The following is a 27903-nucleotide window of genomic DNA, read 5'->3' as shown; positions in this document are numbered from 1 at the left end:
AGGAGGCTGTGCTCCCTCTCATCAGGTGGAAAGGGGGAACCAAAGGGCACCAAAGTGCAGGTGTCCCATTTCCAGACCAAACACACAGAGAAACCACACTACAGAAATTTCCAAACGATTTCCAACACTGATCAAGGTTTTTATTTCTGGTCGGTTGGTTTTTTTTAACAATAAAAACAAACAGCTGTGTTCTAGGCAAAACCAAAGATCTCAAAAAATTTTTTGAGGTTTACTAATAGCATTGCAAGGTAAGGCTTCCCAAAGAGTTTTATTGAAATAAATTATTTTCACCTAAACATCGATGCAATTCCTCTCGTTAAATTCACCTTCACCTAAAAACCAACAGTAAAAAAAGTTACCAACAATTCTAGGTAATACTGGGCTCCTTCTAAAGGACGGTGAAACTAGAACTCACTCTCCAGAAGTTTAAAAATTAAGTCATTGCCATGTAAAATTCAACTATGTAAGCGAGCGGTGGCGGCGCCAAGGGGATCTCAAAAGTTCTTAAGAAAAATCCAGGTCAGCAGGTTGGGTGCAGCCAGCGAAGGTCCAGCTGTCCCCACTCCTCCAGTCTTCCTGAATAAACTCACAGTGAGCTTGTGGGGGTTAAAAACAAAATAAAAGCAAGATGTTGGAGCGACCTCCGCGCCGTCCCACCCGTGTTGTGCTGGAGTCAGGACGGGCAGGTTCTGCCCTCGGCTCCCTTGGCCTGTGGTAACACTGAACTGCAAGGGCTGTAAGCTCTTCACTCGACCCCCCTCTGTCCTTCGCTTGCCTCTGGACATGAAGGAAAAGTGCAGCCCTGGGGATGAACAGCCAGAGCTCTGCCAGAGCAGAAGAGCCCAGCAGCAGCAAACTGCCTGTTTGATGCTGGAATCGATGTGAGCCGGCGCTTCGCTGCACGGTCCGTGGATTTGGGGGTTCTGTGCTGCGTAGCCAGACAATTTCATCCAGTGTAAGAACTTCCTGGTGATGCTCCCCCAGCCCTTCAAGCCACCCTACGTGGCACCTTCGCTGCCGACAGGGACTGAGGAGCGGGTGCCTGCTTATCTAGCACAGGATTGCTGCAAGCTTCTAAGCCTCCTCACCCTCGGAGTAACTCCCCTGATCTCGAGCAGAACGTGCCCGTGTGCTCTGTGACCTGCACCCACAGCTAACTCAGAACACACTTCCCCCAGCCTCTGCAGTGCAGTCAGCCCCACAGCTCATGCCAGCTGCAGAAATCATGCCCATGGTTTAGAAATTGCCTTTCGTTTGTGGAGGGGAATCAACGTCACATAGAAAATATTACAAAAAAGGTTAATTTGTCAGCTGTCCGAACATTATTAGACCACATGCTTTGTACAGCAGAGAGGCAGCCAGCTCGCTGGGCAGCACAGCCAGCTGAGCTCTGCAGAGACGCTTTCCTGCTGGTACCGAAAGCGCAGGGTTCTCGTGTTTGATTTATTTACTGGAGGTTGCTCACGAGGAGGGGAGGAGGGGCAGCGCTAGGAGTTCTGCTGCATCTGGAGCCTCCGTTCGGCAGCCGCAGCGAGGGTCCTGCGCCGCAGCGTCACCGCGTCGGCCGCGCCCTCGGGACAGGGCTTCTCCGGGCTCAGCTCCTCCTCCGAGGTTTTGTTTAAGTAACGCCTGAGAAAAGAAAAGGAGAGGATGGGTGAGCAGAGCCCACCTCCTTCCGGCTCTGGAAAATACATTCACAGAGTCAGGGAGGGCTGGAGAGCAGGAAAATGGCTCAATGAAAGCACACAGGAGATAGGTACTCCAGGAAAAGCCCCCATCGCCCACGAAGGACTCTGCAGAGTTGGCAGAAGCTCTTGGGTTTTGTGCAAGATCCTTGTGCTTGTGGGAAGGAGCCAGTTCTAAAGGTCAGGGCTCTACCCCAACTCAGAGCAATTCCCTGAGACTGCAGGTGAGTTCCTGACTCCCTCTGCTCCCCTCACTCCACTCCTGAGCCGCTGGCAGTGTCTGCCACAGCACAGCACTCCCTGGTGACAGCACTTGGGCTGCAAAGCATGAGGTGAGGCCAGAGGACAAGGAAGCTACTGCCAGAGTTAACATCCCAATGAATTTTTACATCTAGTAGCAAAATACAGTAGTTTGAAACTCAACAGCTCTTCAAACCAGTAAACCAGAAAGTCAAAAAATACTCAATCTCCCTAAAAGACAATTTTTTTTGCAAAGATGAAGGAAAAATTAAGTCTAGGAGCAAGTCTATAAATAGACTTGTAAAAGGTGTCACACTCATAGTACTTATAAGGCATTTCAGTGTGGAAAACAAAAAGAGCAGCAGCACCCTGACAACACCAAAGAACTCTGGGGTTGTTGTAGACCCTCTCAGCAGTGTCCCTGCAGTACAAAGTTTTTAACACTTGTTAGAAACACTAAGAAGTTTTTTCTACATCACTGAAGTGCTTCTCCTTCTCTGTTTAATCAGCAACTGGATGCTAGTAAAGTTCACCAAAATGACTGGGATGCATGTAAAAATTGAATTCTACTTATAACACCTATTACTGGTTGGGCTAAAAGAAACAGTTCAGGTTGGCCCCTCTCTCTTCAGTGGTGCTGACTGGCTGATCCTGAGCTCCTCTGGAGAGCTCTAGCAAGGGTCATCTCTCAGCTCTGTGCTGCTCTGTACAGCTCTGTATTTGGAAAGAGCGGGGCCTGACAGGAATTTCAGCTGTAACAGCACAGGCAGTGAGGGCTGACAGCTGTGCCAGGGGCCAACCTAAAGATTAGCAGAGGACCTGGCACAAGTAACCCATCCTCACTTATTACAGGCTCAGACTAAAGTCCATTGAAGCTGGAAAAATCAGCCTCTGACTTCAAAGAGCTTGTGTACATGTTGGGACACACGATGCTATTTCAGGGTTGGGTTTAGCAGAAACAGTTGTGTCAAACAGCACCCCGAGCCTGCCATGGGAGATGAATTCATTCCCCTTACTGCTTTTTGCATCCACCCAGACTCCCACTGGTCATAATCCATTTGAAACCCATCCTGGGGGACTCTCAACTGCGTGGCCAGGCTGGGGTTTTCGGAAGGAACGTACTTTCGAGCTTGTTGCAACAAGTCCTCCTTCCGCTGAACCAACATGCGCTGCCTCTCGTCAGCTGACTTTGAAAAGCGACTTCCCCTGGCCTCAAAATCTTCTGCTTCACTAGGCTCTGCTTCCATTTCGCTGAATTCCACCATCTCTTCCAGCCTGGAGTTGAGCTCAAGTGGCACTCTCTCGGTCTAAGAGAAAAGGAAATAAGGCGTAAGGCTTTGCAAAATTTAGGCTTCTTTGCATCAAAACAACGAGCTACAAAGAACTGTCATTTTCTGAGGCACTGGAAGAAACCAGACTCTCACCTGCTGTACCCAGTTCCCTTGGGCTCCTTTGAAAAGCCCAGCCAAAAAACAGAACAAAGCTATTTCAAACCATGTTCAAAGAGCCTGTATCCTATAATGCTGTATCTTTTATGCCACGTTTGAAAGTAATGTCAAAGACAAACATTAATTACTTGTAATTAATGCTCTCTGAAAATGGGGCATTTGAAAGTCAGATTCTGCAGCTGACTTGACAAGTGATGTAACAGTAAGAAAAGAAAAAGCAGAAATCCACATACGAAGGGAAGAATAGCGAATGAATTTGCAGAGATGATTTGTGCTCGAGAAGGGAATTTATGAGGCTTCGGTTCACTGGGTTCTGCAGCACTCAAATGTTTGGGACTGGCAGAGCAAGGTTGGCAACTGTGCCAAGCACAGCACGCCAATAAGAGGAGCTGGCAGCCCCACACGTGGCAGCTCTCCCCCCTGACATCTGGCTGGCAGCACGAACACGAGGACTGATCTGCCACGATGATGCCACGGTACCGAGCGCGGCGGCGTCAACAAACACGTCACCTCAGCAAAGGGCTGGAGGGTTGGGCCATCACTGGGTATCCCAGAGGACTACTCCAGCACATGGGATGGTGCAGGGAGGTGTTAGCCCAGTCAGCTCCACCGCCTCACTTCAGCCTTGGGCACAGCTGCCCTGGGAGCCTGGTCGGGCAGTTCCGTGACACCGCTCGAGTCCCGACAGCCCAGACATGGCAGCACCACCACGGCAACACACAGGGTTGGGCAGCTGATGTGCACAACAAGCTGAGTCATTCCAAAGCCCCAGAGTCAGGCCAGTAACACCATCTCCCCATGCAACGCCTTCAGAGAGCAAACACCGAGACAAATGTCACTTCCCATTAGGCTGGTGAGCCAAGCAGGAATGGCAGAGCCACGTCAGTGCAGGATGGACACTGCAGCCTCAAACAAGTACAACGTGCTCAGCCTCTCTCAGCAAAAACCCCAGCATGCTGGAATTTAGGGAAGGGGTCCTGTACCACGCACACTAACGGGCTGGGATAACGTGAGGGCACCAGGGCCTCAAAGCTCTGCCACATCCCTGAGGATGAAGAGAGAGCCCCACAGAAGAATCATGGATTGTACTCGGGGCCAAGATGACCTCGGCAGACCCAGTGGAACAGGAATGGAGCAACCTGACAAGCACCCAGGCAGACAGGGAGCAGGGAAGCAGTGGGGGAAGCACTGAGGAGGCCACTCACTGTGGTCACCGTTCAGACAAGATCTCTTGCTCTTCCCCCTGGGCCATTTGTACCAGAAGAAGCAAGTTGGCTCATCTGAGATTTGGGGGGTTTTTCGTAAATTCACAAAGATTTAAAAATCAATACCCAGAGTCCTCTGAGCACAAGAACAGTTATTGAGGAGGTTTTGGAGACAAAACTATCACAACTAATTGCAGTAAAGGTTATGACAGTAACGCAGTAGATCACAGATGCAAAAGCCTGTATGCTACAGAAACCATTCCTCCTTCAGGCTCCAAGAGAACAAGGAAGTTTCATGAAAGCCTTGGGATGCCTTGGAAGATTCTCTCAATAGTCACCAAGTACTTAAGCAATGACAATAAACTGGACTCTCAAGGAGGGGGGCAAGAGCTGCACCAGGCAAGCTTTGTAACAACAGCCTTGCTAGTCAGGTCTGAGCAGTCCTAACCACCTCTGCCCAGGATCAGAGAAACAGATAAACAAACACACACACAAAAAAAATCAAAGGATAATCTTTAAATACATTTTAGTACATCAAAATAGGAGCTTGGAGAAAGTAGCTCGAGCTGTTCCACAATCTGTTCTTGTGGGAGTGACTGGAGTCAGAAAAGAGGGGAGGGGGGCAAACAGGATGGGGTGGAGAGGAGGTGCAGAGCATTATGCACATTGCTGGAAGCATCAGCATTCCAATGCACAGCTGGAGAGAAGCACATGCACAGCATTTCAGGCCAGGACTGATAGAGGCTGTCAGTGTTTAGAGCACCATCTCACAAACCTCTAACATGATTTATACCACGATGGTGCTCAGAGATGCCTCTCAATTACCATTACATTATATCAGCACTGACTCCTCAGAACCACAAGCTACATGTGGCAGGGGAGGGGAAAATGAGTCATTAATTCTACCTAAAGTTCAAAGGTCTTAAGATAGAGATAAGTCATAATATGACATATGACACTTGGAAAACAAACACTACTCATGAAGAAGAGTGTTTTTACTTGAGCACCTTAGCTGCCTGAAGAAGTGTTATTTCCAACAAGCAGAACTCCAATGGGTCTGGCACTTGCTGTACTACAAAGATTCTTGGTGGGTATGTTGATTTAAAATAAAAAAAAAAAAAGGAAAGAGGCAGAATGCTTGTAAAACTACTCTAAGGCTGCAGCACAAAGCAACAGGGGTTTCCATGGTCTCTCCTGGAGTCTGTGTCATAAGATGTGAAGCATATCTACCCACAGTTTTGAAATTCAAGTCTCTCCCAGAGGAGATGATGGTGGCTTATGTCCCTTCCCACTTTGCCTTTAAAAAGCTTCTCAAAAATCCAGTGTACCCTGATGAGGAATCCTGTTTGCTGCCAGCCCTTTCCTCACAGACAAGTGTTTCACTGACTACAGCTACAGATTCTTCTGGCAAGCAGAAAGAGAACATCTCTGATACACCAGGTACTTGGTTACAAATTGAAATCAAAATCAAAGGGACACCAAAGTGACAGGAGTTCCCTAGAGGAAGGATGCCCCTAGGCTCCTAAGTCTCCTCTCCACAACAGAAATAGCATCAATAGCAAGGATGCAAGTAAGCCTGACTCCCTGGTAGAACTCTGAGCTCTCTAACAAGGGTGAGAACTCGTCTGAAGGCAGCCTAAGTGACAGCAAATGCACAAAGCAGGAGGAGGGCAGCAGCACCTTCCAGCTTCCTCAGCACCACCCAGAAGAATTCTTACACCCAGAGGAGAAATACTTTTCATTTTAATAGAAGTTTCTGTACATCTGGAGATGTACAGAATGGGAAGAGGAAGGGGAAGAGCAAAGCATCCTGCTCTTTGTACTCCACAGATGGGCATGGGCTGACCAGATGTGAACAGAGCCATGATCTTCTTCTGTTCTTTGTATCACTTGAGAGTACTTTGCCTCAAGGAGGAAAAAGAAAAGCACACAGATAATCCTTTACAGGGGCACCATGCTCCAGCCTGGCTTACTTGCCCAACCTGAACCTTACTTGCCCTGGGGTGAAATGCAAGGAAGGGCTGCCACCAACCTGACCTCACATGGAGCCAAGGCACCTACTAGTCCATGCAGCTTCTAATTGTGCTTTTTGGCCATTTTTATGCCAAATTACCTGTGTGACAGTTCCAGCATCCTCCTGATCAGTACTGTGCCGCTCCACAGAGTTGTTCAGGGCAGGTCTAATGCTGTCTGCACGCTGAAATGCAAACATCATGGCTTTAATGCAGTGTGTGAAATGGCAAACAGAACTGGGTGCTTTGAACACATTCAAACTTTGCCCTCTGCACCGTCAGGCGTTATGTTCAATTTAGAAACAGATAAGTTAGCAATAAACAGAATGCTCTGTGTTGAAAGAGAATTCTCTCTGCTTCCCCACAGGCAGACTCCAGATAACAGTACTATCTGATGTGCCCAGAACCAGAATTCAATATTCTTATTAACAGAAACATTGTCCCCAGACTGCTTTACTGAAACCTGCTAGCACTAATTAAGAACAAGGCATCATTTTGCCGACTACTTTCTTTGCAGAAAACCTTCCTAAGTGGTACAATTCAATTATCTGTCAGCAGAGAAATCAACTGGAAATGTTCTAAAGGCTCTGCACAAGAGAGACCAGGAAGAGCTGCTTTAACTGAGCAAATATTTGTCTCTAGTCTAGCTAGGTCGTTTTCAATATATTTTTGGTACACGGCTGAATACACTGCATTTACAGAGATTTAAACAAAGGGAAACAGAAATCCTGGGTTCACCAGTGCTTCATCTCACATCACTCCCCTCACTCATGAACAGGTTCAGTGCTGTGGTAAGTAAGGAAGTCAGTCATTTTAAGGGCACAGTGTCCTGAGTTACCTGTGTGGGGAAAGGCACCTGGATCCGCCCTTCCAGGATGTTGTCAGTGGTGATCTCCACAGACCGAGTTAACTGCAGGTCCTGCAGAACTAAGTGATAAGGAACCTGAGGGAACATCTCCTGGATCTGATGGGCCTGCAGAAAGCAAGGTTTATACAGTCAATATCAACAGTAAATAAAAGCTGATAAATATATCAAAATAAAGAGATTAAAAGTGTTATCATCTCAAAGATGTGGCTTATGATATGCTAACCCAGCCACAGAGAGGAAGGAGAAAACAAACCCATGCTGGCAGTGACTTCACTGACATCAACAGCAAAACTGCAACTCCTATGGAGGCACCACATGGCCCTGAAATTTAAGTTCCTGAACAGTGTTTGTAGATGCACAAAGGCTTCAAAAGTCTCCCAACCCTTTTTTTATGACAGCCTCTTTAATAAAGATCTGTATAACATTCACAAGTGACTGAAAGTTAAAACAACACTGGGAAGAATTTTTTCTTTGTGACATACAGGTTCCAAAATGGTACTAGTAAGGACAAGTGGAACAAGTTAATAACCTGCCTACAAACCAGTTTAATAGTATCTGAAAGCTCTAGTAAATTAAACCAAGTTGTCAGGAAACTGTTATTATTGAATTTCAAGTTAGTTAAATAAGATCCAAATTAAATAGATAAAAGTAAGAGGGCAAACAAAAAATATGCTTTTAGAGTCCAACAGCTAGATTTCATTAAATATTAAAATCTCTATTTTCACTAATGCCCAAAGTCATGGGAGACAGGGGGAAATGAGAAAAATAAGAAAAGAAGGGTGGAAGGAGTTTTGAGAGCAAAGTAAAAACTATGCATGAGCTGACAGTGAGTTCCAACACAAGCAACTACTGCAAACCTAACTCTACACTGTACTAACTTATGACCAAAACAACTGATTCAGCATTTCAGCCTCTGGCCTTCCCCTCAAAATACTAGAATTTTGTTCAGAAACACAAAGGAGAATTTCACTTATTTTCTATTAAAAATGTATAATGCTAACCTGAGCCTTTCCATTAAAGTAGCCATTTTAATATAAGTTGTTACTGTACTTTTCATAATACACAGTCCCAAGAAATCATTACTCATCCTTAACAAAAGCCCATTTGTGTCACTGTGTCCAGAAAAAGAAAAACTAAATTGACCTCAGATGGAGAGTTCCTGCATATTTAACTAATAAGTCATCTATCAACACCTTAATGCTCTCTGCCTGCCCTGCCTCAAACCCCCTAAAAATAATGGCCTTACCCTGCTGAGGCTTAAACAGTAGTGAAGGCTGTGGGAGAGACCTCATATTGAGAAAATTCCACCACTTTCATGAGGCACCTCACTGAACATTTATTAACATGCTAGAGTACACAGCTACAGCTTGAAGAACTCAAAGGAAGCAGCACTGTTCAAAGGAAATGAAGTAACTGTGTTTCATGGGGCCACATCCTTCTCCTTTTGTACCACATCAGTGTTTATGGATGAATTTAACAAACCTGGGATTTCATCCTCTACACTTCTATCATCATCAGGGATCAGCAAGAGCTGAGGGTGCTAGAGAGCCCCACATCACACTGGCAAGGCACTCAGAGAAACAGCTGTCTGGGAGCTTAGTGCTATTAAAGATCAGAAAAAAAAATCAAAAGCTATAGAATGAGTTGGATCAGTTATTACATGACCAACAGCTAAATTCTCTGGTTACAGACTCACACTTCTTGGCACTGCAAGTTACGAGGGAAGTACTGAAAAAGAGTTAAAGAAGTTGCACTAAATAAGCTGAAGAAAGTCTGCCTGACCACACAGGAAGTACATGTCATTTTTCCCCCTCATTTACTTGCCTCCAGACCTGTTCTTTTATGTTGTCACATTTGAACTCCAGTATAGCCCTAACCACTAAAATAAAGCTTCTCTCATAAAAACAGCTTTCATGTAATGTCTAACCACTGTTTGGACTTCCTTCCCCTTTGTCCTCTTATCTCCAGTAACCCTTTCCCCAAAACAAACAAACAGGAAGGCTGAGGTGCAAGCTATTAAAGCAATCTTACCATAACATTGAGCTGGGAGTTGCTGGCCTGTGCAATTCCAAGGATGTTTGTGGTGTGCATCACTTCTACGGAAAAACTGGGCAGCCAGCTGGCAATTCGGGAGCCTGAGGGTAAGAAACCACCAAGAAAGTCAAAGAAGAACATGAGATTCTCAGCAGGTGAAGCACTTCTACGTGTATTTAACAAAACTCTTCATATTCTACAAGGTACACATGGGGAGTTCTGCAGTACAATCCATCCCAAAGGTCTCCCAAACATGGGAGATGGCTGGAGCAAATCAGGAACTGCCAATACTCTCCTGAAACACAGTCACAGTGGTTTAACAATCTGAGGGCTGGAAGAGTATCAAGAAAACACATCCTTGTTTTCTTCTTTTAATGTTCCCATTACAGTGAAAATTAAAATAATCCAGAGTCAAATTCAGTTCTGGAATACATGAATAACTCCAGCAAATTTACTAAAAACAGGACACCTTCTAAACAATCTGAATCTGGTTCCAAAATGGGTCATCACTGAGAAAATACTACTTCAAAGGGACACAGAGTAACTGAACAAAGTGACTGCTGCAATTGTTTGCTTCAGCTCAACAGAGCAGGCCACATGGCTGGCTCCCTCCTCCTCCTGCACTGCCATTAAATAAACACAGGGTTTGCTCTATGCCACTTCTCCTTCCATCTCCATGGTAATTCTGCAGGTCTCCAAGCCACAGGAGAGCACTGGGGAGGACAGCCATCAAAAATATAATGTTATTCTAAATATAAATGCCCTTTGGAGACCTAAAGCACCTCAAAAAAAGTGGAAGCCGTGCAGAAGCTATCAGCCAGTTTCAGTGCACTTAGAAATGTCTGACCCTTCTCTGCCCATTATTCTCCTCCCACAATCTCCAAAGGTTGCAAAATGAGCAGAGACTAAGAACAGGTCACTGTGTGAGTTTGCAGCATCTCAGCTACCTCATGGGAGCTCCAGGAGGGCAGAGCCCAAACCCGAGTATTTACAGCACTGAAGCCTGCTGAGAAACAAGACTGCCATCAAAACCTGGGAAACTGTGCAACACAAGCACACACTGATACCAAAACTAGAAAACATCTGGAAGGTAAGCAAGGTAAATTGTCTTTTTCAAAACAAGTTGTCTGCATACACAGAACTTATCAGGGTCTGAAATCACATCTGCTTTGTGAGTACTTACAACAGACCACTAAAAAAACAAACATGTAAAACTGTTGTAGTTACACGATTGCTTCTAAGACTAATCTTCTGCACCTAACCAAGCACTGCAAGTGTCTTGTTAATCAAGTGGCAAATGGACTTCTGACAACCACACACCAACTAGGGGATAGGGGAAAGACCAACTTTTAGACTGCACCCCAGAAGGGGTTTTTTCCCCTCGTTGGCTGTCACTGATTAACCACCACATGGTAACAAAAAAAGACCCATGAATTTCCCATTCTGCTTGTCAACATGGCACACAATGAATAAATGCCAGTATTGAAGATGTTAACTACAACAAATCCTGAAAAAGGGAGTGTTTGTACTAAATCTTTCAAGGAATCTCCATAGCTCTGGACAACCTCAGAGACACATATCTGAGCTCTTGAAAAGAGCTGTAAGGAACACACAGGCATTGGACAAACACAAGCAGAGCATGGTTTGAGTTTCAACTGAAGCACATAGAGAACTCCCTTTGACAGAAGGCTGCTGCCTTTGTTTATCTGGGGAAGAGCAGAGGATGTCAAACGTGCTCAGCTCACCATCAAAGTGGAAGAAGTGATTGTGCTGGTTCAGGCGTGGTCTGCCTTCTGCTGCTGCCACGGGCACCAGGTTCTCATCCAGATTTTCCCTTTGGTGATCCTCCCTCACATGATGGCTGTCAGTGATATTGAGAGACATTCTGCAGGTGGGGCAAGATGTATCTTGTTCCAGCCAGGACCGCAGGCACGAGCTGACAGGAAAACAGGGATACTGCAGTGAGCTTGGAGCGTTTTTCCAAGCCAGCACTATCACGAGTACATCAGGTAGCTGTAGCATATTCTGTACACAACACCAGCACATGGACTGCTCAGAGATACCCTTGATGACTCTGGCATAGGTTTCTTATTTCTTTCAGCTGAAAATACTCAAGTGTCCACTTTTTATAAAAATGCATGCAGATTTATCACAAACTTAAAACGTTCTCCAAGTTTGTTGTCTCTCTAGCTCAGAACAAGCAAGTTTTGTCTGGAAGGGAAAACAAAGCATTTCTCTTCTCTCACCATTTCCAGTTGAAAAAGACAAAAACCAACTGGACACAAAAGTAATATATACTGACACATTTTCATTGCAGTTCTGCCTGTGATGTGGCAATGGCACCTTGAATGTTTTCAAACAGCTTTTCAAAATATCAATACCCAAACCACTAAAATCAGTACCACTCCAGAAACTCTCTAAACAGATTTATTAATACTAACAATTCTGTGCCATTACAATCCTTACTTAATTCTGAACATTTGCTGTCCTGAAGCAAGTAAGAAGTGTGTGAAATGAAGGCTGAAACACTCAAAGCTGTGCATACTTTTTGATTCAGACTGATACGACCCAATTGCACTATTTGTTCAAGTTAAACTTAATTTTCAGTGTGGAAGAACTGAATTTCACAGCACTGAATGCTTCTCACAACACATACTTCACGCTTGCAGGGTGGGGGGTTTCCAGCAGAAACTCTTAAATCACTTCAGAAAGGTAAAGATGTACAAAAAGGTCAAATAAATCTGTTCCCCAAATTGTGTACTTGCAAACAAAATAAAGGCACAGATCACAGATTTGGGCTGACAGAGCAAGGGAACAGTCCTAATTGCAGAACTATAGCAAAGTCAAGCACACTTTGCAATGGAGAGAAACACAGTGATGGGTTTCCCAGAAACAACCAAAGCAGAAAAAATCTACCAACTTCCACCACCTTGGTCACCAGCACAGCCAGACAGCACTGGTGGTGCTGCCACACATCACCCCCCTTACCACAGCAAAAGCACCCTGCCCACAGCCAGCTCAACCCTCTGCTGGAGCCAAACTCCAGAGGTCACCTGGGAAACACCCCCAGTGACAGGAGCTGCCACCACGGAGCTGCCACCACGCTCCTGCTGCCCCTCCACGGCTCAACCACCGAGGTGCTGGAATGGACACGAGCCCTGTCAGCCTCCATCAGCACCACTTTCCAAAAAACACCTGTGGCTACACCCATTTTGTACCACACAGGCAGGAGGGGCTTGGTCACCCACAGCCCCTCAGCAGAAGGACGACCAACACCAGGTCAAGGCTGGCAAACTTTCAGAGCAACAACTCTTTTGGAAGTGACTGCTTGCTAAAAGAAAAAGGAGAGAGCTTCTACAGAACTTGAAATATTCAGACACCTACTCCCATTAAATTTCTTTTATATTTAGGCACAGAGTCCTCTCAGCAATGTGAATCTTCCCTGCCACCTTCTCTTCCACTCCAAATAAATGATGAAAAAAAAAATCCCACATGACTGAGAATGGACACGATGTTCAGCCTGTTTGCAAAATCATCAGGCTTTTATGAGAAGAGAAACCACTCTCAGGTTGTAAATAGGGTTATTAGTTACATCTGGTTTTATATGCAAGCATAAGTCATCCACTGTAATGTGTTCCCTCCCTAAAAGCACTAAGGAGTGTAACTTGCTTCAGAAAAAACTGCTTCAGAGCTGTAACTGCTTCAGAAAAAAATACAAAAGGATCCTTTTAAATACAGAGAAAATGATTTTCTGAAGAGAAGACCCTGGGCTTCTCAAGTGCTCAGCAGGTGATTAAATATTCACATGATTCAGTAGCATTGGAAGAGGAGTTTCTGCTACGGCAGCACATTATCTCATTAGAGACTTCTTGGAACACAGATAAATATTTATGGCAAGGTTTGTCATAAATGACAACAAATTAGCATGAAGATTACAACCTCTGGTTTGACAGTTACCAGAGAAGTAAAAAGCTCTTTGCAGAAAGTAACACCACAGGGACAATTTAACTGACCCAGCACGTTCATCTCATGGCACTTCAGAAACGCCAGATTCAATCCCTGCATCCCCTTTCAGTTTTAAGCACAAGCATGAACGTGTAAGCACTGCTACAAAAGATCCAAGAAAAGTCACATTTAGCTCAGCACACTGTCTCCAAAGCATCTGCTACTATTCACTACTGAATTATTGTAAGAAGCAGTACATAGAGAGATCCTTTGGCTAAGAGCTTCCCAGTTCCAACTACCAGGTGCTTAGGGACCACTTCAGCTGAGCTGGTTAACCTCATTTACAGCCCTGATGGACTCATCCCCACACAAAACCACAGAACCAGACCTGGCCTCCACAGCTGTCCCCAGGGACTCACCACTGTGCAAGGATGCACTATATAAAAATATTCCCCGTTTTCTCTTTAAAGCTGATATCTGAAAGGTACTTAAGGATTTAACTCAGAGTTTTCTTCTTTACCTGCAAATCAACACACCCTCATGGACGAGAAACCTACTGACTTGCCATTGAGAAACTCCCCACTTCCTCCCCGTTAGCTGACACGGGGCACACTCTGTTTTGGTGGAAAAAACGCAGCAGGTGAAACAACTCAAACCCGAAAATGACCGGCGTGAACAGCACTTGTATTTTGGTATTAGAAGCAGACCAAGAGGGCCCAGGCAGCAAACACCCACAGCTCTATTGGTAGTTCATTACTTGCCATCCCACTGTACATTCCAGCCATGCCCATCCATCCCTGCCCTTCCAAGCCCAGTGTCCCTCTCCAGCCCCACGCACTTGTGGAAGAGGTGCCCACAGGGGAGTTTCCGTGCGGACTGCATGGAGTCCCAGCAAATGGCACAGTCATCATTGTTCACTGCCAGCTCCTCTGGGGTTGCAACTGCAAACCTACATGGAAGAAAGAGGAAGAGACATAAGCAATGGCTACACCAGTTCAGCATGGCCTCCTCTCTGGAGAATCCACAATCCAGCCCTGAGAAAACCTTATCCTCCGTGTTACCTTTTCCTTAGAAGAGCTGTGCCAGCAGGTTTGCTGGTTTTTTGGTAACACAGGGGCACACTGCAAAGGAACACACACAAACACACATCCCTCCTATGCCTTTTGCAAGTACATTTTTTTGCACATCCTAAGTGCAAAAAGTTTTGACTTAGTACCTTCCATGAGATAATTATACAATCGTTAGGTTGAGATCCTCAAGTTATAATCTGTATAGATTTGGCTTATGTTACTTTTTTAAATGAGTTTTAATAGCTGTACCCATTAAGATGTCTCCTTGGGATCATAAGCATTTACAGTCTGACTAATTTTGGCCTCAGATTTTGCCACCCCCATTTGTCTTGATTTTTTTTTTCCTTTTCTTTTAAGCTACAGTGCCATGTAAGCAGTTACTACACAGTAGCCAGTGGTATAACAACATTTCATATACTGCTGGTGTGGAATATACCCAAAGAACAACCACACAAAGGCAGGGAGCTCACTGAAGGAAGCTGGAATGTGGTTCTTCTGGCACAGTCAGAATGACCAAAACACATCAAGTTGCTCAGACAAGAAGTCTGGGACACATGCAACTTAAACAGCTTTGTGAGCAGCTCAAAGGAGTTTAGTGGCTGCATCTTGCTGAAAAGAAACAATGCATTGTGGATGAGCTTTATTATGCAGCTCTTAACCTGATATCACAGCCATTAAATGACTATCACAAAGAAAACTGCAGGAATTTCTAGACAAGCCAGCCTTCTCCATCTGGACCACAGCAGCAGGCATCAGAGTTAATCAAAGCCACAGAAGTCCATAATAAAAACAATACAGTGATGTACAGAAAGAGTAAAACTCCCTGGTGCTCTTAAAATTTTTAAGGGCATAGTCAAATTATGAAAACACTGGATCAGAGGTGCAGTAGCATCTGACACAACACTAGGTTTTAACAGGCCTCCCAATTTCTCCATATTGCCTCACTACAGGGGAGGGACTAAAGTAATGCCAAGGTGCTCTCAGCTCCACTACAGGTACAGTGTCTGTTTAGAGTTGGATTCAGGTTTAATAAATATATGGGTAAAGCTAGGCAAGTTTTAATTAATATTTTTATTTTATTTCAGACAGTAACTGAATGGTATGGCCTAATGAAATTAAGAGCATTTATTTCTAGCACAGCCAAAGAAAGTCAAGATTTGACACCTGAAACAGGCAGAGCTCTGCAGAGCTTCTGTTGTCCCACCAGGGTAGTATACAAGGGAATACAGGAGAAGAAATACTGGACAAGGGAGTTCCCTCATTGCCAGTTAAGACATTAGCAGTAATACTGCCATTATAAAAGTCAATCCTACGTATCTGCTAAAACCAGAAAGTGTCCCCTGTAACAAATAAAATGGGTAAAAAACACACTCTAAGTGTAAAGACTCAAGAGTCGGGTTTGCAAGACTGCACCTCTCCAGCTTACACCACACCACTGTGCAGCAAAGGAAAGTAAAAGAATCCCAGCTTCTTTGTCAGGATCCTCTCTCCTACATGTGCATCAGGACTTCAGTCAGAGGCTCACCTGGCTTCCATGTTCCCAACCACACGCAGGTAGTTCTTGTGCCGGCGGATCCTTCGCTGCACCTCGTGGAACAGGTAACGCAGCTGCATGAAGATCACCAGGCTGGCCATGGACAGCCAGATATTGCCAAAGAGCTTGGGGGGAAAACAGAGCAGTGCTGAGAAACAAACACCAGGGGAAGCAACGAGCTGCATCAGGTCTTAAAGAGAAATCGAGAAACCAGCACTGAAGGATTTGTCTTTCGTTGACTCCATTTGGACTAACCCACATGTTCACAGGTATTACTGCTCATCACCTCTTCAGATACAACTTTGGCAGCACAGCATTTCTAATGAGGATAAACTGTATTCAGTCCTGTCCAGCTTAGCATCCCCTGCTGCCAATGAAAATAATTCGGTCTGATATTACTCAATTAAAAAAAAAATCTAATTAAACACCTATTAAACAGATAATTACACAGTAGTTAATACTCCATAACAAAGTTATTTGTGATGACTCCAATTACACAGGAGGAAAGAATGCCAGAATCCCCCTCCCTATATTTTTATTTCTATTTAAATAACTTTTCTGTAATATCTGGTTTCTAAAATAAATAAGAAAAAAAATAAGTAAAATAAGTATATCCAATATCCTTTATTTTAAGTATTTCATACCAGCATATGAATATGATGCATCAAGTCCAGGGAAAGCAAGGTTAGCTCCATGACAAAATCTGTGTAGTAGACATAAGTGCCTTTGCCCTCCCATGTTCCTTCATGGTTGAGATCCCAGAGATGAACCACATATCTGCAAGAGTGGGGAAATCAACATTACTCTATCTCTTTTGGTAAATAGCATCTCTATAATTTAAACTCTTACCCATTTTTCAAACAAGTTCTGGATACAGATTCTTTGTCCATCTCATAGAATTCCACAATGATCTGGGTTGGAAGGGATCTTGAAACTCATCTTGTTCCAAATCCCCTGCCACGAGCAGGGACACTTTCCACTAGATGAGGCTGCTCAAAGCCCCAGCTAGCCCGGACTTGAGCACCTCCAGGGATGGGGCAGTCACAGCTTCTCTGGGCAACCTGTGCCAGTGACTCACCAAACTCACAGGGAAGAATTTTTTCCTAATCTCTAATCCACCCTGCCCTCAGTCAGCTTGAAGCCATTCCCCCTGCCCTATCATTCCATGACCTCGTCCAAAGTCCCTCTCCAGCTCTCTTGGAGCCTCTTTAGGTACTGGAAGGGGCTCTAAAGTCTCCCCAGAGCCTTCTCTTCTCCAGGCTGAACAACCCCAACTCTCTCAGCCTGTCTCCATGGCAGAGGTGCTCCAGCCCTCTGAGAATCTTTATGGCCTCCTCTGGACTCGCTCATGTTGGGGACCCTCTCATGTTGGGGACCCCAGAGCTGGAGGCAGCAGTGCAGGTGGGGTCTCACCAGAGAGGAGCAGAGGGGCACAATCCCTCCCCTTGCCCTGCTGCCCACACAGCTGGGGATCCACCCCAGGACACTGTTGAACCTTCTGGGCTGCAAACACACACGACTGGGTCCCATCAAGCTTCTCATCCACCAACACCCTCAAGCCTTTCTTCTCAGGGCTGCTCTCAATGTCCAAACACGCATTTGCAATTCAACAGGGTCATTACATATACCTCTTACACCAACAGGTCATCCACACAGCCAGCCTGTAAAACATGAGCTACTCACCGTAAAATCACATGGGCAGTTCTGACTGTCACAAGCAGAGACTGCAAAATGGGAAGAAAAGAACCACACATGTTAACAATAGCCTGGCAGGGACAGTGGTTCAGATGCAGGAGCTCGAGGGCTAAAACAAAAAATGCATTTATTGCAGCTTAACAAGCTCTGTGAACCAATGGGCATCACAGATGACTGGGTGCACAATATACCTGTGACAAACATGAAGCTTATAAATAAATATGGAAGAAATTGTTCCCAAACACACAATGCTATTAGAGCAGCCACAAGTGTTACTGTTGTTAAGGGTCTCTTTTCCCCCACTACACAGGACATACTACCTTTTTCAATTATTATCACGCAGGAAGTGTTGAGACCACAATCCCACCAACTACCTCTACTCATCCCACTTCTAAAAAAAAAAAAAACCCTGAATTGAATAGTACCAGGAATTTGAGGAAGACCATGGAAGAACTTTCAAATAATTTCCCCCCTTTGCTGAGATGTAAACGCTGCTAAAGTTATTTTTGTCTTTAATCATACTTATCTCTCTAGGCTAAGTACAGAGAAAAAAAACCTGAGTATATCAGAAGGTGTAAGATCAGAAGTATAAAGACAAGTCACCAGAAACAACTGTTTCCAGAATACCTAACCACCTTTCCCTGGGCTCTTACCATCTAAGAAACATGGTCCCATCACCAGCCTCTAACCCATCAAGCCCACAGTGCTCTGTCCCTTCATTCTCTTCTCAGTGGAAAAAAATGGGACAAGATAAACCCCCTCTCAGAGACTGCCCACACCACCTTGTAGTTTGCAGGGCCCAACTGGCACTGAGATGCAGGGGATTTACAATGAGCTACTGAAACCACTTCTGTAGAACTGGTCTGATGACATGCCTTCAGCATAAGTACTACAAACAGTACAGAAGAATTATCAAAACCACTAACTTCCCAACACAGCAATAAACCAGTTGGTTTGAATAATTTTTTCCATCTGTAAAAAGCATTCTTTAAATCCTTCTATGCATATTTAACCCTTTGTAAAACCCAACACGTCTGCCAACTGTTTACTGGCTGGCTTTAAAATAAATGTTCCTGTGACTACTTAAACACCAGTGCAATCTTTCAGTGAAATAAACGCTTCAGGATAAGATAAACACATCATTCAAACACCACAAAAAATGTCAAGAAGGTAACTGCAAGTCTCCTAGCACAGTGTGCTGTTCTCATCACAAGCACCTTTCCCAACCAAGTTAAATTAGCACACCAGCTGCTCCTGCAAGGCATGTTACAGGATCCTCTTCTGTCTCCTGTCTGCCTCCTGCATGAGGGTACCAGGAAGAGACGACGTGGGGTTGACACAACTTTCTGTGACTACAGAGAAACTTTGGGCAGACCACAGAGGAAAGGTAAATATGCCCCAATCCCAATCCTAATCCCAATCATGTAAGTGGTGAAACACAAGGATTGCCTGAGCTGCTGGATGGATATGCCATTGAGCACAAATTTGGGTCAAAACCAGCACATGTGGCATGAAGTCTCTGATAAGGAAGAGACATCTGTCAGGTAGAAATCTGAAGGGTCTAGTCTTTGCAATTTTTAAGATGCTACTGTTGCCAAGACATGACAGGTAGTGGTTAGTGCTGAGGCAGCAGGAGCATCGGAATTGGAAGGACAAGCCATGGCTGATTTGGGCATCTGGTTCCTCTGCTGTTTCCAGAAATGCATTCCAGCACGAGCAGGGCTTTGTAGAAAGAACAGCACTGCATCACAAGTTACACAGCTCTGTGATCTGAGGTTCTAAGTGTATAGCAGGCCATTTTCAGCTCCAACACCTTAGGGGCTCTTGCTCTGCCCAAAACAAACAGTTTATCCCCCAGGGACTGCACAACACTGGCAGAGGTTAATGGTGCACGTGAGGCTGCAAGGCACTCAAACCCAATGAGAGTGGATGTGGAGGGAGAAGCTGTACAGGAAAATACACTGTTATCCATAAGGTACAACTCTAAGACTTGATATCACTGTCATTATACAGCCCTTGAGCTTGCACCTCAGCCTTCCTGTTTGTTTGTTTTGGGGAAAGGGTTACTGGAGATGTCTCAAACAGGAGCAGAGGATGGCTGCTACAGGAATGGAGTAATTCTTTCTTACAATAAATAAGGTGCAAATATAGACTGACTGGACATTGCTTGCTATACTATAATTCTCTAATACTGTATATTAAGGCAAAAAGAGATCAATATTTACTCAAAAATACAGACAGTCCTTATTCAACTTTCTCTGGGCCTCTGCACATTCCACATCCACCCTTTGCAGTAAAGAAAATGCTGACAAACAACAGAGAACAAGGGGAAGTCTACCTAAAACACAAGAAAAAACATCTATATTGCTTTATTGAAAACCCTAAGGCAAAAAGCTAAATTGATGTTTGCAGAGTCAGAAAAGAGATTAATAGCTTAATGTAACTTAATGTAATTCATTCACACTAATGGAATACACTTGGCAGGGTCCCTCTCGAGCAGCATCACACAAGCCACCATCAGGAAAACACTTCAGTGTGCAAGATTTAATGCTTTTTGCTGAGAGCTTGAGGGCTGCCATGAGTGCCACTGCCAGTACCTGTACAGAAAGAAACCTAAAATGTTTTATTCCACTCACATGAGTGCTGGGTATTAAAATCAAGGAAACTACTCGTGGTCACCGAATGCATATTGGGAATATTTAAAACATTAAAAAAGGAGCAAGATATTAGACAATTTCTCATGAGGAAAGATTAAACAGACTAGAATTCTTTTGCTTAGAAAGTTAGGAGGGGAACAGGAGAAAGGATGATAATATCATAAATAATATTAAGAAGAGTAATTCTTTGCAGATTTTCACCACAGATGTATTAGATGATAGGTAGGGGACATTATTCCTTGCCCATGGCAAGAGGCTTGGAAGGAGACGATCTTGAAGGTCCCTTTCAACCCAAACCATTCTGTGATTATCAGACAGGAGATTCAGAACTGAAAGAGTTCTTTTGTGTACACAAAGCCAAGTAAATGTGGAATTTGTTGCCTTTGGATATTACAGAGGGTGAAGTATAAATGAGTTCAGAAAACAATCAGACAACTTTTCAGAGTATGTCTGGGACTACCAAACTCAATGGGCTTGTGCAGCTCTCAGCTCAGGAATGTGCTCAAACACCAGTGGTTGCAAGCAGGGCTAGGAGGCCGTTCCTCCACATCTCCCACAAAGTTCCTCACTGCCCACCAGCAGCACAGCAGGCTGCAGGGACTCATGGCCTGGCTGGGGACCCTGCACTGACACTGTCTGAGCCACTCCTTCACTAGCCAGCACACAGAGCAGCTTCCACTGCCATGAACAGCTGGGCCCCATCCTGCTCCCCAAAACACTTCACCAGCACATGGTGCAGCACTAAGGAGGCAACACTCAGGCACCAGAACACTCCCTGATAAACCTGCCCCTTGCTGGTGTGAGGCTGATACACCCTTCTGCCAAGCCCAGATAAGAGACACGACACCAGCAAGACCCCACCTATGACAGACACTGGCAAATCTTCAACACCCTTCCACTGTGTAGTTACAAATCTGGTCTTGCACATTCTCATATTTAGGGAAAAATACAGCGACATATTAAATAACTGAACTGTGCTGTGATCAGCATCATATTCTCCTACTGTCAGCAAACTGTTTTCTTTCCTCCTCCCTAACTCCAAGTATGAATTCAAAATAGGAGGAGAAAAATAAATCATACATTCTACTTGTTATCTGAACTAAGGATGTGCTAACACAACATACCTGCAATTATACTGGATTCATCTCCTTTGTTTAAGATTATCACTTCCTCAGGCAGGGTGCAACAACCCACCACAACATCAAAAACATACTAGTGTTCAATCCACAAACATGCTGATGTTTACTGCACAGTGCAAAGGTCAGGAGTGCTCAAACACGCTTGCTCATCTCAGCTGAGACACAACCCGTTACACAAACGGAGACAAATCCCACGAGTGTGCCTTAAAGATTCTCATTCCTTTTGGGGAGAAATGAAATAGAAAATACAGCCTCAAAGAAGGAGGCTGAAGTGCACACTACACTTTCATACACACTCTCTCTGCTGCTGTTTCAACGAACTGTTCTTGCAATGCTCATGAAGCACAACCATTATTTTTTCATAAGCTGTCATTTGATTTCAGCATCATCTTACAGGTTTATCCTCTCGTTCTCTTTTTCAGACAAAGATTTTTTCAGGCTTAAAAGCTAAAGAGAGAAAGTACACCAATCTGGCAACTGCTGTAAAACGGGGGAGGGCTTGTTTGTGTCTTCAAAGTTTCTTCCTTAGGGGAACTAAAAGAAAATCCACTGTGTCCCAGGATACCCCTGAGTGAGGGGTGAAAGGCAAAGCAGAAACCACAACATGCATGCAGGAAGTCTCACCTCTGCTGCCATGAAAGCCAACGTGTGCATGCCATGGGTGTAGCCAACGACTCCACAGACAACTGCTAATCCACAGCAGGACAGGAGCATGGCTATGAGCAGGGCCAGCACTCTGATGTGGCTGCTCATGGGTGTGGTAGGAGAAAAGGAAAGCTGCAACACAAATAAATACATGACAGGTTTAAAGGAGTACTTCTTTCACCCTGCCTTCTGCAGTCACCTCACCAAACAAGTCCTCATTCAGGAAAATATTTTGCTTTCTAGAACAAAACCAATTTCACAACCTCGACCATGCAATTCAGTAATAAATGATGCAGAACAAAGCTAAACCCACACACCAACCCAAAGTCTCATTCATCTGTCATTTACATTCACCAGAATTTTAAACAATCATTTAAAACTTTTTTATTTACAGTTATGATTATTTGAGTTAATGTTTGAATCACCTGCGCAAGAAAACCACAGACACAGTAGTTTCTGCATCAAATCCACAGCATCTGCTTAGGATGAACATGCATCTTTAGAAAGACACCTAACCCAATATATAGTCTTTGAGCAATGTTCTGCCAATTTTTCACCTAACAGCTGATCTGAATTTGTCCAGCTTGATCTTCCAGCCCCTAATTCTTCCAATGTCATTCTCCCCTGGAAGAAAGGGACATCTCCCCCCAAAAAATTTAAACTGCAGCTAGAGAATGCTGGGCAGACTCTAATGAAAAATAGTCATTTCATTGAATAGCATGCAAAGCATATTAAACCTCTAAGCTACCCTAACAGTAGGCTACACCTGGGCTGTTCATCCCCTTACTTTTAGGGCAGAATACGATAAGGTAGGAAGCAGTTGTCCAAAGCTTCACCCTGGTCCGACTTACAGAGTTGACTCCCATGTTTTGTTTTTAAATGGGTTCTTTCTCACTTTTTATCTGTTTCAGCTCCACATGCCCCTGCCTTTGCAAGGCAGATCACACAAGTATCATTTGTTCAACCAAAAAATTAAGAGACGTGCTTTGAATGCAAAAGGAATATAATAAGGATTTCTTCTCATGTGACCTTCATTCTTTCACAGCTTTCTGAACAACACTAAAAATACCAGATGACTGCCTTGTTCACTGCTATCTCAATTTTTGTAACCCCAGCCAATCTAGTTGCAAGTTTAGTGCTTAGCTACCTATAAATTAACAGGCCTTGTTGGACATTAATTTAAAAAACCTGCAAAGCACAGAGCTAACAAAAAAACTCACAGATTCAATTTAGGTCGAACTTCTATTCCAGGAGAGAGGAGCCCAGGAAAATGCATGCCCATTATAGATGCTTAAAGGCCAAGATTTACTGTTCAAATTTCAGTTCCTTCTTCCTTGCCTAGCCTTCAATTTCTGCATCTCTACTCAATTTATTCTTGGTGTTATTAACAGAAAGTGGAAGGTAGCTTAAGGAGAAAGTTGCATTGTATTTTGTAAAGACACCAGCAGTCAAAATTTGGTAGGTCTGAGTGTGAAACCTGAGCACAGAATCTGCAAAAACAGGGTCCTTAGGCCAATCCTGAAGGGCACCAATCTAAGGGATGTTCTCTTGTCAAGATGTCTTCACTAAGGAGAGCTATAAAGACATCTCATGCAGTTATGTAATAGTAATTACAGGGCACATATAAGGAGCAATTTATCAAAGAAAATAAGTATCTTCAGCTCCATTTGTCTCCTGGGAAAACTGAAGGAGTAAGATTGACACCGCACTTGAAAGCAAGTATTTGAAGTTACTGGGAGGTTCACGTGATCAGTGCCACAGGGTGGAGAAAAGCTCTAAATGATGTTTGTAACCCATCATGAGCCAGTGCCTGAACCAGAAACAGAATTTGCAAGTCCCAAAAGACAGCCCTTGATCACAACTTACATATTCAAAGCGATCCTTGCAGAGCTGAACCATCAGATGGAGAAACACAAGTCCAGAGAACCAGAGGCACCACATCACCACTTCTTCCACTGTCTGAACATTCAGCACACCAAAAATGAAGATGAACTTGTAGAAAATGAAATTCCAGAATTTATCCTTGAGGTGCTGTAATGGAATACACTTGGTTACTGTAGTGAAAGCACTGACAATCCACACACAACAGGAAGAAGGAGGGGAAAAGAGAAAAGGAAAGGAAAAAAAAGATGCAAGTAGAAATGCAACAATACATTAGCACACACATCTTGAATAGTATTTGTTACCTTTACTGAATTAAAAAAATATTAAAAATATTGGCAGTCCTTAGTATTTGGATAGTCTTTTGTACCACAGCACCATAACTGTGCTACACAGTACACAGCACAGCTTCCTGCCATACTTAAAACAGTGCTCAGCACAAACCCAGTCTGATCTCAGTTTGACTCTCCACACCCAAGCAACACAGCTACCAGGCTGCAAGCACAAAGTCCTCTTTGCTACAAGTGCCACAGTTAGTTATTCAAGATGCCCAAACCGCCTAGCACCCTGCTTCCAAAAACCTGCCAAAAAATAGAGATGATCAGGAAAAGATGACAAAGTCTGTCCTTAAGAATCCCGATGCCTACAGTGGAGAATGAGATGCATGAGCAATGAAAAAGAAATTCTTCCCACGCATATGCAGCATGAAAGGAACAATATGATGCTCTCAAGCAGCAGACAGCAAGTCAGCTTGGTAGGGATTAAAAAAATTTACGGAACAAAATGTTTTGTTAAAGAACACAATGAAATCACCAGGAGTTTAGTTGACAGGCCCAGACTTCCTTCGTGATGCTGCTGTTTTGGGTTCGCCAATATTAATAACCCTCTTTCCTTTACATGGGAACTGAAGCATACTCCCACTGTCCAAACACAAATGGATCCATACTGCCACTGCTTTTCACTCCAGTTTTCACCAGGGTAGAGAACACCCTGGGAACTATCTCTGGTTACAGTTCCACATCCTTATAGTTAACATGGGCTAGAAAGAAAATCTGACTCAGTGCAATCTGATAGTGCTTTGGCTTTAACACAGCACTCAGAGACTCCAAGGGGTGTGAATTACAAGTACAATAGGCTTTGAGAGATCCACAGTTATTAATGAAGCTTGATGTGCCTCAGTTCTGCACGTCACAAATCATCATGGCCTGATTCCTCTAAAGAACTGCATTTATAGACTTTTTTTTTTTTAATATGTGACCACACTTCAAACCACTGCTGCTGCATTTACACAGAGCAACTTATGCATTTGCCTTTTTTTTTTTTAAAATATACAGATACTACTCAAACTCCTGCTGCTGCTTTTAGCTTCTGCAGGATCCTGTCTTTAAAAGCCCTGGGCTTTCAGGGGTCCCTTGCTGAATCTTTAAAAATATTCTCACTTAGCTCAAGAGCAGGACTAAACAGCCTCACTTTTCAGTCCTGCTCACCTCCTTTCTCTGGAAAGTTTCACTTTTCTGTTTTCTCCCTACTCCCTCCCAAATCTGAGGGCTGATAAACCATCCACTCAGCCCATGAGGGTGGGCAGCACTTCTCCAGCAGTCAAGGCACAAAGAAGAGGGAACTCAGACTGCCAGGGCTGACAACTACAAAATGCAATGGAGAAATGCTGTCAGGTCAGCCTGGGTAAAGGAGAACATGCTGTAAGTGTTCTGAAGTGAGGTAAGAAATCTGACAAAGTTCCTTAACAAAACAGGATGTTCAAGCTGACCATGGGTTTATAAAATACAACAGGAAAAGTTCCCTTAGAAATAAACTGGAAGCTTGTGGCTGTGGATATACTAGCTGACCAAATGGTTAGCTTTATGTTGTTCTAAAATTCACTTTTCTTGCACACTTTCAGCAATTCCATGGAGAAAAACCACACCAGCTGTCATGGTTCACAGTTTCCTAGTGTACAAAATCAAGACACTGTGCTGCTGTCTCACCTGCCTCTCGCTGACACGAAGAGGACCAAACACCATACACTGGATTACCTTAGCAACCAGCATCAGAAAACAGCAGGCAGTGTTCACTAGCACCTGGAAAGAAATAAAGCAGTCAGTGACTAATACTTTTGCCCTATTTAGAAGGAGGGAGAGAGAGAAGGGGAATGAACAAATCTAACAAACCTGCCATTGTTCACAGAACAGTATAAGTTGCCTTTTTTTTTTTTTTTTTGGTGAAATTTAAGCCTGGCCTCTTCCAAGATCCATGTAGTAACTGATAAGTCACTTAACTTATTTTTTATCTAGGAATACTAACACGGTGAGTTTGACTCAGCAGTACAGCCAACAAACTGAGCCACCTCTTCACAATAAATTATTTTATACAGATCAGCAAATTTCAGCATGAAGGAACACGGGGACGAAACTCAGAGATCACCAAGATGCTCATTTTGTTTAACATATGGCAGGTGAGAAAACTCCACTTTGAATCTGTTGTTACAGTAACAAGACTCAGAGGCTGCCTGAAAACACGCTGAGTAGCACACACCCCTTCAGTAACAACACTGCTTAAAGCCACCTTGGGGAACTGCTTTAAAGCAAAGCAGCAAGGAGCAGGACACGTGGGCCTGGCAAAACTGCTTCTCACATTTGACAAAGACAACTGTGATTAACTTTTGACCTATGCAGGACACTAAAAAGGTGAGAAGGGGGATGATGAGGCAGCCTCAACCTGTCATTTCTACAGGACATACAATAAACTTTTCCAAGACTCTTAATTTAAGGTCCTGAGACCAGGTTTCAACAAAGATGAATGTGTTTGTTGTATTAAAAAATCAGCACCTCAGTCAAGCAAGCATGTTGTGAAGCAAATGTCCAACTACTGCCACCTTTGACTGACAGACACATGAAAAGTTCAACAGTAACAGCTCAGCAAGGTTTCTGATATGGTCTTGTTGAGTCCTTATTTCAACTACAAATCAGTGAGCCAAGATTCATATAAACTCAAGCCAGGTTTGCGTTTAAAGAGATACAGAATTATTTTTTTTTTTAAATAACAAGAATGTTTCCTCTGACCTACATGACTTAAAATGTTATTAAAAAAAAAAAAAAAAAGGAGGGGGCAAAAAAAGCAAAAGGCAGGCAAGGCTTGGGCTTACTCAGGTTCCTTACTCAGGTTCCTGGCAGAGCGAAGCCCAAGCGCAGCCCCCGCCCGGGACCCCCGCGAACGCCCCAGCAGCTTCGCCCGAAGCCCCCGGTGGGGGCGAGCGGGGCCGGCCCGGGGCGCAGTGCGGAGCCGGGCTGAGGGCTCGGGGCTCCGCCGCTGCCCCGCGGCCCGGCCCGCAGGACAGGGTCGGCCCGCGGGCCCCGCCGAGCCCCCCTCGTTCCGCGAGCAGCCCCCTCACAGCCCCGGCCCGGCCGCGACCCGCCCGCCGCGGGGAGGGGCCGGCACAGGCCGCCGCAGACCCCGCGCCCGGCCCGGCCCCGCCGCAGGCCGCGGAGGCCCCGCCGCCGCCCCGGGCTCACCCAGACGCAGAGGCTGTCGGACAGCAGGTAGTAGGCGACGTCCAGGGCCCGCGGGCCGGCGCAGCGCGGGGGCTCGGCCGGCTCGGTGGCCGCCGGCCCGGCGGGCGCCTGGCTGAGGGCGCGGTAGGCGCTGAGGCCGGCGCCCAGCAGCGCCAGGGCGCTGAGCGCCGTGTAGGTGCGGAGGCTGGGCCAGGGGAAGCGCTCCAGGAACAGCAGCGGCATCGCGGAGCCCTCGCCGCCGCCCCGGCCCCGCTCCCGGCCCGCCGCGCTCCCCCCGCTCCCGCGGCCCAACGCCCGCCCCGCCGCCCCTCCCCGGGGCCGGGCGAGCCGCCCCCG

The 27903-nt window shown here is 44.9% G+C and overlaps 1 protein-coding gene across 2 annotated transcripts; it reads right to left on the bottom strand.

Annotated features, from left to right (window-relative positions):
- Positions 1 to 118: 118 nt before the first annotated feature.
- On the bottom strand, positions 119 to 27845 carry AMFR (autocrine motility factor receptor). Of its 2 annotated transcripts, none has more exons than XM_051771235.1 (14): positions 27568 to 27845; positions 26092 to 26136; positions 24044 to 24208; positions 22157 to 22309; positions 17725 to 17765; positions 16686 to 16818; positions 16033 to 16166; positions 14276 to 14386; positions 11238 to 11428; positions 9490 to 9593; positions 7429 to 7563; positions 6692 to 6775; positions 3048 to 3232; positions 119 to 1629 (listed from the first exon to the last, which is right to left on the bottom strand). In XM_051771235.1, the coding sequence occupies exons 1-14, from the start codon at positions 27787 to 27789 to the stop codon at positions 1488 to 1490; spliced, it is 1845 nt and encodes a 614-aa protein (XP_051627195.1). In that variant the 5' UTR covers positions 27790 to 27845; the 3' UTR covers positions 119 to 1487. The 2 variants fall into 2 exon arrangements, with proteins under 2 accessions (XP_051627195.1, XP_051627194.1); XM_051771234.1 differs by having other exon boundaries at positions 26044 to 26136; positions 27568 to 27844.
- Positions 27846 to 27903: the final 58 nt, after the last annotated feature.

The sequence above is a fragment of the Manacus candei genome, unplaced genomic scaffold (assembly GCF_025592945.1).
Source record: "Manacus candei isolate 608988 ecotype Guabito, Panama unplaced genomic scaffold, ASM2559294v1 h1tg000131l, whole genome shotgun sequence".
NCBI classification, from domain to species: domain Eukaryota; kingdom Metazoa; phylum Chordata; class Aves; order Passeriformes; family Pipridae; genus Manacus; species Manacus candei.
Note: the sequence above shows the minus strand (reverse complement) of the source record. Positions and strands in the feature narration are given on the sequence as shown.